This window comes from Cyprinodon tularosa, unplaced genomic scaffold (assembly GCF_016077235.1).
Source record: "Cyprinodon tularosa strain WSP-4 unplaced genomic scaffold, ASM1607723v1 ctg190, whole genome shotgun sequence".
NCBI classification, from domain to species: domain Eukaryota; kingdom Metazoa; phylum Chordata; class Actinopteri; order Cyprinodontiformes; family Cyprinodontidae; genus Cyprinodon; species Cyprinodon tularosa.
In genome coordinates this window covers 1,292,709-1,303,594 of record NW_024038679.1, presented here as the reverse complement: position 1 = coordinate 1,303,594, position 10,886 = coordinate 1,292,709, and the positions used below count along the sequence as shown (strand labels likewise).

Genomic DNA, 10,886 nt, shown 5'->3' with positions numbered 1-10,886 from the left:
AGACTGAATCAAGAAATTGTGAGAAGACATGATTATAATTTGAATAAAGCTGTTAACATCCTTGTTCCAGCGCTGCAGGCCATGTCTGTGCATCCAAAAAGCTTGTTGTGGTGAAATGATGGTCTTATCTACTTACAAGACAACAATAAAGAGTTTTTCTCCTTTATTCATGTGTTTACCACATGGCACCTGTTGACAACCTATGTCTTTCTCAGTTTTACTGTCTGCGAGTTCCAACACACTTGATTGTATGCATATATATGTCTAATATAAGCAATATGTCTGCCAAATATTGTATTAGACATTTAACAAAAATATTACTGGGTAGAACATGATTTAGTCAATTATACATCATACTGTAAAGGCCACAGCAGATTCTCTTTTACCATTAACTGTACTCGTAACTCTATATATGTTTTTGAAGAGCAAAAATATTATTTCCCAAACGTTTCTATGGTTTATTAAATAAAGGAATAAACTGTGAATATCTTGGTTATAGCCAATTTAGTCTGTAGGAGTAAAAGATTCATAGCTTGTTAATCATTTCATTTGAATATTCATTAATTTTTTTACATCTTGACTAGGACATCATTTTAAAAGGATAATTAGATCTACACATTATTTAACATTAAAGGTATACTGGAGGATTTTTTCAAATTTTCGAAAAGGCCCGCCCTCTTCACTTTTGGAATGCACATACACAACCCTGTACCCACTCCCAAGAGGAAACACCTATTAAACGCACGCGCGAGCGTGCACAAGCCAATTTCTCCTCATGCACACTCTGTTTGAAAGTTGTTGTTTGCATCGCTCATACAAGCTTGCATTCCAAAAGAAGATTTGCAATTTTTCCACTATGTCAGACTCACCATCGGTAATTGAAAATGGGGACGAGCATGTAGGATGGCATAATGTACACATATAACCAGAATGATTGACAATTAGTAGGACCACTTATTTTGATGATCCATGTGGAAAAAGAACATCCTCCACAATAAATTTAATGAACAGATTGTTTAGATTAAACAGAAGATTTTAGTAAATGTACTCAAAAAAGCAAAAATCAAATACATTACTCTAAAACATTTGAGTTAGAAAGAAATTTGCCTCAAACTTTACAGTGGGGTGGATTTGAAAATGTGTAGACCTAGTTATTATAAAGTGTTACCTGTTAGTTACACCGTTTTTATCTGCTTAGCAGATGTTTTCATGTACACCTGCACCTTTTATGTATGGATTAATTCCCTTCTGCTATGCCCAGTTTATTTTCAGATTTTTTCTTTTCTTAATTGGCCTGCTGTTTTCTTTCCTTCTTAATGATTTAATTTGCTCTGAGGATGGCATTCTTTTTAACTGCCTCACTTTAATCTCTTTGTCTTTTTGTTTTGTTTTTAGTAGTCTTATGTGAGCCTGTATGCTTCCACATGTTCTCATTGCCACTGACTCACCTGAAATTTCCGCACTGAGCGACAATAAAATATATTTTTATTCTTTTCACAAAATTAGAGGGAAAAGCCAAACATGAACCATTGCAAGACAGCCCGCTACAGCAGATCCTTCCTGTAAACATGTAGTCGTTAAAAAAAACAGAATGAGTTTCAACAACATTTAGTTAATAAACCTTTAATAAAGCTTCGGACATCTCGGCTTTCACGGATCTTGTGTGACGCTGCTAATTCTACCTTAATCAACCTTTCCAGAGAGAATGAAAAATAATGAAAGAGCTCTTTTTTTGTCTTCACTGGTGTTTAGTGTTTGTCTCCAAACTGCTGAGCCAGCGCACATTTACGCAGTTATCCAGAACTCCAACAGCGCAGGATATGAGCGCAAGAACAACATGTCTTAAAGCTTAAACTTTTGTGCCATCAGTTGCCGATTTAATCAATGCAGTGGTTTATATCAGTGGAGCATGAATGAATAAATAGAAATCAATGAAAATAAGAAGAAAACGAGAAGAGAACACGAGGCTGCAACCAGTGCTGCACAGTGACGTTTCTGTGCTGCTCAGATTTAAACACTTCAAAGAGGAGTCAGCACCATGGACAGCGTTTCTCTCTCTTTCTCTGTTACCCCACCGCAGACACACACACACACACACACACACACACACACACACACACACACACACACACACACACACACACACACACACACACACACACACACACACACACACACTCTGAGCGTCTCTTCCGGGCGCTCACTCGGCAGCTGGCTCAGAATCAGCTCCTCCCTCCTGTGTGGTGGCTTTTCTGACCAAAAGATCCTCAGACGTGAACAGTTTCGCTGAGGAGCACTTTACTCACCCCCCCTTCAGTCCTCCCTCCCATTGCCTCCCTCCCCCCCTTGAGAAAAAAAAAAGAAAAAAAAAACATCCAGGAGTAAAGCCGAGGCGTCACTTTCTGCAGAGCGACCTGAGTGAGCAGAGTTGAGGTGTCGGATAATCAGGTCTCCAGTCGTACTTCACCCTTATCTCTGTTAGCGATGGAGACCTGGGCTGGCTCCCGCATTTCTCCGGGTCTCTGGCTGATGATCGCCGCTTATGCCCTCCAACATGCCAGGGCGGAAATAAGTAGCGGATCTTGTCCGTCGCCTGTTCAACTTCGCCGGGAGGAGCTGCAGATGCAGCAGTGGGTGCGCTTCAAGCCTGCGGAGGAGATGCTGGAGGTCAGGGAACCCGGGGTTACTGATCAGGAATTCGGGGTTCTTGGTAGTTTTGGCCCTAATTTGAGTTTGGATCAAGTTAAAGCAGCCGCTTCTGAGTCTGAGGATGCTGCGCTCGGGAGAGCAAAGAGGAGCGCTCCAGACTTTAACGAGTTCAGCAACAGCGACTGGAGCGGCTGGACCGCGCAGCTGGAGAGCCAGAAATCCGGCAGGTCGGGATTCGGGTGGAACAGGGAGGATGGGAGAGGGAATACCCGGCAGGAGGAGCCCAGGCTCAGCAGCAGCACCTTCGCTCTTACTGGGGACTCTGCGCACAATCACGCCGTGGTCTACTGGACCGGACAAAACAGCAGCGTAAGTCCAGCTTATCTTTCACCCAGGCTGATGGGTTGATCTGTGTGGCCAAACTCCTCACACCACACACACTCTTGCTCCTAACAGGTGCACCAGATGCGCGCTAACGCACGCTGCCAGACTTTCAGCACTGCGACCTGTGCGCACCAAACCTCCCCGCCACTTCTCCTTTCCTTTTATTTTTCTCACTTTAACAATCGACTCAGCTGCTTTCCCCCCCTATTTTCCTTCTGTGTGTGGCCTTAAAGGCGAGAGTAGGTTAAATATTTTATCTTGAAGTGCGGAAATATTCAGAGCAGATCTGAGATAAGCCAATACATGATTTATTCCTCCCCGGTGATGCCAGCTTTTCAATCCAAATTAAGTGACTGGGGACTGAGGGAGCTCTCAGTTATTAAAAACGATTCAGAGAAACCCAGAAATCCATCATAATCTGAATGGATTCTCTTTAAATCTGGCACTTTATGATCTTGTCATAGGTATATGTTTTAAGCAAATGATTTCTCTCCATAGCAACCACACAGCTGGCTTTCTTTGAGACGCATATTTGGTAGTAAAAATATGTTTTCCTTAAGAAAACAATGAAATAAGGACGCCACCCCTTGTTGCATTACCACAGGCTTTCCAAAGGGGGTGTTTGGAGATTTGGTCCAAATCTTATCTGCATCATCACACAGATATGTGAGCCTTATTCAATCAACTTCATACAAGCAGAGATAATCTAGCTGCTTTATATGTACATAAGAAAGAAGCAATGCTCTGTTTCAGACTTGCATACCGGGTCTTGAAGGGCAGTAAAATAACAGTGCAGGTCAAAGAGATTTTGTGCAGCATTATGTGGTTTTCTTCACTGGTCTCTGTGATACAGACCTCATCCAGACCCAATCAGATGAATATGCTGCACACTCTGCTCAAACAAGCTTTTACAAAAGCAGTAAATCAGAATCATTTTCAGTTGGCTGCGTCTGCTCAATAGAACCCCATTGGGTCTTTTTTAACTAGCTTTATTCTTTCATTTTTTTTGGTTGCTCTTTTAGACTTTATTCTGTTAAAATAAGAGGAAAATGGTGCACATTCAGTCTTGTCTGAGCTGATTATTGCATGGTTTGTGAACTTGTTTTTTAACCCGCAGTGAAGACCCAGGCGCTGTCTGTGTGTGTGTGTGTGTGTGTGGATGTATGTGTGTTTGGGACTGTGTGCTGGATGAAGAAGTCAGGGGGGTTATGGAAGTCTATTGCCCCTCAGGTTTGAATCCTTAATGCTTCTCTTGAAGATTTTTTGTTTAAGAGTCCAATCCTCTTATAATAAATTGGGATGGAATCATGATGTTCTAAAGAGAAGTGATCTGCTGCTGCTGATGGTTGTTCTAATGGATTTTGAGGTAGAGATGAACCATTTAACCTAAACGTTTCTTGGAAAAAAGTATTCATATCCATTTTATTTGTTCACATATTGTCACATTCATCCACAAAGGTCAATGTATTTAAGGGAGTTATGTAACAGACTAATATAAAGTACTGTAATGGAAAGTGAATGGATTTAGTTTTCCTGGAATCTGAAAACTGAGGTTATATTCAGCTCATGTCTCTTTGCCTGACCTCTTTTCACTGCAGAAACTGCTTCAAGGGGTTTGGGGAATGACTCTTACAACTTTATAAATCTACCTACTGAAGTTGAGCCAGTTTTTCTTCGCCTCATAGTTCGATCTTAAGCCGACTGGACGGAGAGCAGCTGTAAACATACTATTTTGAACTTTCCCCAGGATTTTCTATTTTAATTTGGTCGGAACTTGGACTGGGCAATTAGACCGAACATTATGCTTCGATCTAAACCATTCCATGAACACTGACTATTGTTTAAGGTTACTGAAGAGGAACTTCTGAACCAATCTCAAGTTTTTGCAGGCTTGTTTTCTGAACCTTTACTGAAAAAAATATGGCATATAAGAATACGACTTGCTATGCTTGTTAAAAGGTGTTCATTCACTAAGAAAGGCACTGGAAACGAGGAAGGGAAACTTTACTGGTCTGGAGATCCACGTTCTGCTGACTTGGGACCAGTAAAAGCCAAACAGTTGATGGAGGGTCAGTGAAAAAAATAATGTTTATAACATTATTTTTTTAAACTAACTATTTTTTTAAATAACTGTTTTTGCAATTTACTTAATCATATTTAGTTACTTTAACGCAATTGTTTCATGTTAGCAAGGTAGGAAATAAAACAATTCAGTTAAAGTAAGAAAATAGGATTAAATAAATGCCAAAAGCGGTTGCATTTTTTTTTCAGTGTTCGTATAAAATAATGATTATAATAATGATGATTAAGGCTGCTCAGTGAAACAGTGGGTAGCACTGCTGCCTTTCAGCAAGGAGGTTCTCGATTAGATTCCTGGCTCTGGGGTTTTTCTGCATGGAGTTTGCATGTTTTCCTTGAGCATGCGTGGGTTCTCTCCGGGTACTCCGGCTTCCTCCCACAGTCCAAAAACATGACTGTTAGGTTAATTGGCTTCTCTAAATTCTCCTTAGGTGTGAGTGTGAATGGTTGTTTGTCCTGTTTGTCTCTGTGTTGCCCTGCAATGGACTGGCAACCTGTCCAGGGCGTACCCTGCCTCTCGCCCATTGACAACTGGAGATAGGCACCAGCACCCCTCGTGACCCCACTGATGATAAAGCATGTCAGATAATGGATGGATGGATAATGATGATTATAATAATGATAAATTAAAGTAATCTGAGATTTTGGAAGCTAAATCATAACATTGAGATTAAGGATTTAAATTTTAAAGTTGTCGACTTTTTCAAAACTATTTGCCACAAAGTTTCTTCTAACTTTATCAACAGGTTTTAAAATCAATATTCCAGCTGCCATCATTGCAAAGACTCCATAAAATATAACAGCACCCTCCTTAATGGTGTTGAAGCTCTAGCTACGCCCTCTACCAACTCAACTAGTGAGCCTACTGTATGGGGTTTAGGGGTAAAATTTTGCAAGAACGAGTTCTTCTTCCAGATTGACGAGTCTGACCAGCGCCATCTCTCGGTGCTGAGTTCGACGTGTGGTTTTTAGACGTACAGTGTGAGCCGGTAGATCACATCAGAAGGTCGGGTCACACAGTGTGAGAACATGCACCGTGAGCGGTGAACTTTTAAACCCTCTGGTTTTGTCTTACAGTTTCAGTTGTAGCTTCGTGCAACGATTGAAAAAATCGTACAGTGTATGCCCGGCTTTAGAAGAATATGACTCCACTCCATCACTGATATTTACAGATATGTTAATACTCAGGTGAAAACTTAAGGTAGGTGGTTTATGTCAATTTTATTTAAAGGTAGAATAATGAAGAGGACTGATTAAAGTATGAGCTGTACTTTTTAGATTTTTATTTTAAAGAAATAGTGATTTGTGGTGATCTGTGCATCAAGGTTTATAGCTGTGACACAATATGAAACAGTTGTAGCCTGAATAGTCTTGCACTGTGCCATGGTTTAGGTTAGTAGCTAAGTGACAAGAAAACTTTATAGTATGTTTGGTTGGTTTAACCTTTACTGTCTGCGTTCCATGTCAGATTTGATCTGAAGGAGAGAAAACACCATGAGCTATTTGGTCAGACGAAACCTCCTCAGGTGCCGTTTACTCCAGACGGAAGCAGCTGTTGCACAGCATGCCCTTGTCATTCGCTTCATGCTGTATATTCTCTGTGAGATCTGTACATTGTACCAACCTTTCATTTCCAGTGTTTCACACATTGAGACCTGCCAAAGTCATGTATTATTGTTGTTTGTCTACCATGTTCTAAAGTGATGTTAATTCAACCTTAAATAGACACAAACAACATGAAAAGAATCTAAGCCTTTTGCCTGCTTGTTTGTCTCAATTGAAAAATTCATGTTCTGCACAGCTAGCACATATGTGAATTTATCATCAACCCAAAAAAGTAGGATTTTTGAGCGGTTGCTGTTGTGAGACTTATATATAAGTTACAAAAGCATTACCAAAATGAGAGGTCATCAGAAATGACTTAGACATGCAAGTTTGTGTTTAAAAAGGTTGTTTTTTTATAGCAAAAAGGTTAAAATCAGACAGCATGACTGAAGTAGGCAAAGTAGAATTTCAATGAGATATGAACCATGAGGAACAATGTCCTTTAGAGAGATAAGATCAAAGTAAAAAGGTTTGTCCTTAAAGTCCAGCACAGAAAAAAACAAACAAACAACAAAAAAAAAAGCACAATAAACCTCACAACATATCAGCACACACACACTGCATTCTGTCAACCGCAGGGTGGGAAAGGTGAAGCTATGGACTGATTAAGTTGGTAATCAAGGCAACAAAGCATTCAGAAAAAGAGATCACATTATATGGTAGTGCTATGGCAACACATTGGGAAGTTAAAGTCGACCACAAATAGATCTTTCAAAGAGACATGAACCCCCAACATATGAACTTGTGGTTAGAAAGTAGCTTCAGGACAGCAAAATCAGTGTTTTGGAGTGTCCATTATAAAGGTCATATGAGAAGTTGTGGTTAACAAGGTGACCTATGGTGCTCAATCGATTACAGAGGTTTTGTCAGGAGGCAAAGGTCCTAATTTCAGCAAACTATTGTGGAAGGGAACCCTAAAGCTTTGACTCAAGGCATAGAGTTTGAAAGTAAACTCTTAAATATTGAGAAAATTGTAATTTTTTCCACTGTTCTTTGTTTTGGTATTTAGTGGTTATTGTATTATGGTTCCTGAATGTTGACGAGATTTATCCAGGTTAAAATTTGAGCCGACCCTGTGGCAAGCAAAAACTCTCTGATGAATCACTGCAACAGTCATGCACATGTTTTAAAGTGCTGACAAAATGCTAAAAACTGACACAAACTCGTAGAGGCATGCTCTCGAGGGCACAGGCCCCATTCCACTGACCTTTAGTCAACATGTCAATCCTCTGCACCATGCTCGACCATCTACCACTCCAGGCCTAAATGCCAAAAATATAAACGCAGCTGAATGCGAGCTGGCCGACTTGCAACCTTTTTGGTTGACTGACCACAACATAGAACATAAATTCACAACCTCTCCGGTCGACAGAGTTCCCACTAGTCATGTTTCATCCGGACTGGTCAGCCGTGTCTTCTCTGCTACCTGTGAGATCGTGTGCGCTACAGTGAGCTCCCAGGGGGCTTGTGGTTCCTCCTCTGAGGCATGCACACCAGACTAATGCACTCTCACTATCTCTCAGTGCCTGTCCAACTGACTGTCTTCACCCCCAGCGGTAGGCTTCATGCTGCCTGCTGTCAGTCCGGCCCTCGTGTCACCGCCCCAGGCTGCTTCAGGTTGAGCTGTAGCCCTAAACCCAGATCATGTAACAGTAGCCATGTTGAGATTGTCTGTCATTTATGATCCTGATGAACATAATTCGTATGAAGCGCCCCTGCAGCGAAGTGACAAAATCCTTCTGAAAGTATTTCTGAGGCAGTGTAGCCTCCCAGCCTTGGCAGTCATGAACGTAATGGCATTGTGAGTGACAACTTAAAGGCAAAAATGGATGGCAGTGTTATCCTCAAACATTCATCTGTTCTCTGGGAACCTTGAGATCACCTCTTGACAGCATATTGAAAACACGTCTCTCTTTCAGTCCTTTACAGCTGCCACAACTTCCCTTACGTCTCTGAATGTGTTTAATGTGCTCAGGTACATTCAGGTCTTGTTGTTTTCAATGCTTTAAGAAAATCAGCATGAAGCACAGCAGATACTTGCAAGACTCAAGAGGTCTTTTAAACGGGTAGAAGTCACACCGGAGCAGGTCATCCGTATCTGGCAGGTCATCAATAGAGCCGACTGTGTGTTTGAAATTCCTAAATCCCCCTTTTGAGCAGCAAAGGAACCCATGCAGACTCTCATGAGCAACATTTAAAGTCAAAAATGTCAAGCGGCAGAGACAGGCGGGCTGGTGTGAAACATTAAAAGCTCTTTTCTCTGCAGGTTATTGGATTCTTCAGAGCAGGTGTCGATGAATGATCTCATTTTGTGAAATAGAGGGGGGAAAAAAATCTGTAGTCTTGAAATTGTTTTGTTGAACACTCCCTTTTAGTGCTCATTTCACAGTTTTCCCTTTGAGAAAAAAATAAAAACTTAGAGACCTTAGATACAGATCCACATGTTGAAACCCTAAACAAGTTAGAGACATCTACTGTTCTTACTTTCCATTAAACCAGCTTCGCTTTAGGACTGGCAGAGAGTATTACATTATGCAGCTTTCTTTTCTTTATTTCCCTGCTGCTGTAGTGGCTCTGTTTTGAAATAGGATTGCCTGCAATGTTTTTAGATAGGTTCCTGCTGAAATATCTTCTCAGCATCTCATAAAGTTCAGCAGCGACCTGCTAATGAGACTTTTTTTTCTTCCTTCAGCTGTGTTAAACACCTATAAGTTAAAGAAAACCAGCATTGAGGACTGACTTTTGACACCTCTGTTCTAAAAACAATGTGGTAATGAAACCTCACCGGCCTCACCCCCCTAGGCTTTGTAAATCTCTCAGTGCTGAGCTGAAAATTGTTCGGATTCCCTCTTTCTTCAGTTTGCAGGATCTCTAGTGAAGTGTATTTTTTAGGGCATCATTGAGTCCAAGGCAATACCTCCTTTTTTTTAACGATTTCTGATCCATGCTTCATCACTTAAAACCCTTAAACTTACAATAATTGCAAGAAAATTAGCTTTCTTTAACTAGAGTTGTCATTGAAAATTCTGACAAATGAAAAAACTTTGAGCTATATTGGGTGAGTGAAGCCATCATTCGTGATACCAAAGGTATTTCCATAGAGACTCAATATGTGTCTGATTGTATAAATCTTTTTTTTTTCAAGAACATAAATTTAAGACTAATGCTACGTTCAGGAGCAGCAAAAACGCGTGTGCTGCTTCATCTTTGATGCTTGTACAAGTTTAGTACTGATGTGCGGCTGAAGCATCCAAGTGAATCTGATGCGTGTTGGGCGGAGCTGCCCTATCCTTTCTTTGCCTGTTACAATGGCAGCTATATTTGCTGTGATCAGTGGGTAAAAAGTAGCTTAAATATGTTTTTAAGTGAGAAAGTCCACCTGAAAACTTAATCTGTGCAGTCAGTTAATCCAGATTACCGTCCTGCCTTCTAATATTATTTGTTTGTTGGAGCCGCTTAGACCCCCGTACACCGGAGGTGCTCTGTCACTGGGAATCCTGTTAGACAGCAGCTTCTGGCCCGGTCGCCTCTTTGCGGTTTTACGCTACAGTTCACGGCAGCTGGAAGTAGATGGCACCAGGATAATAATAGCGAACATGTTTTGCCGGCAGATTTCGGCATTTTAAGTTAATTTTGGCGTTAATAAACTCTTTCTGTGGATTGATCATAACTAGCTGCTTCTTCTGCCTCTGCTGCTTTTGGTGTGAACGTAGCATAAAGTTATACAAGCATCATCTATCAGATATGATATGCTTTGTGTTAAAAATTTAAAAGCTAAAAGTTAAAAGCTAACATATTTTGAGCTATTGTTTATAAGGTCATGAAAAAACTTACTTTCAATAACAGTTTAAAGGATAGTATGATGCTAATGTTTATGTGTTATCTGGTCCAGCATATTCACTGCTAAAATATGAGTGATGGTTTCTTTCAAGCGAGTTCCCCTTGTGTCTGCTAGCTATTAGCTCCATTGCCCTAATGAGCTCAACCTATTAAACAGATGCTAAATCCTCTGCCATGTGGCTTTCTGCCTATTGTTATTCCACCAGGAACAATCACATAAAGTAAAAAACAAAACAAAAAAACATTTATCTAAATGGTTATTGATTCCTGGTATGGGAACCCATTTAATAAATTATAATTTTACCATATAATGTTTTTTTTTTTGTTTT

The 10,886-nt window shown here is 40.5% G+C and overlaps 1 protein-coding gene across 1 annotated transcript in view; it reads left to right on the top strand.

The window, feature by feature from the left end:
• Positions 1 to 2,226: 2,226 nt before the first annotated feature.
• sorcs3 (sortilin related VPS10 domain containing receptor 3) overlaps positions 2,227 to 10,886 on the top strand; it is a 409,108-nt gene continuing 400,448 nt past the window's right edge. The window contains exon 1 of the mRNA XM_038283178.1: positions 2,227 to 3,018. Within this exon, the coding sequence (XP_038139106.1) occupies positions 2,485 to 3,018 (534 nt within the window). The 5' untranslated portion in view covers positions 2,227 to 2,484. The remainder of the gene's footprint in view (positions 3,019 to 10,886) is intronic.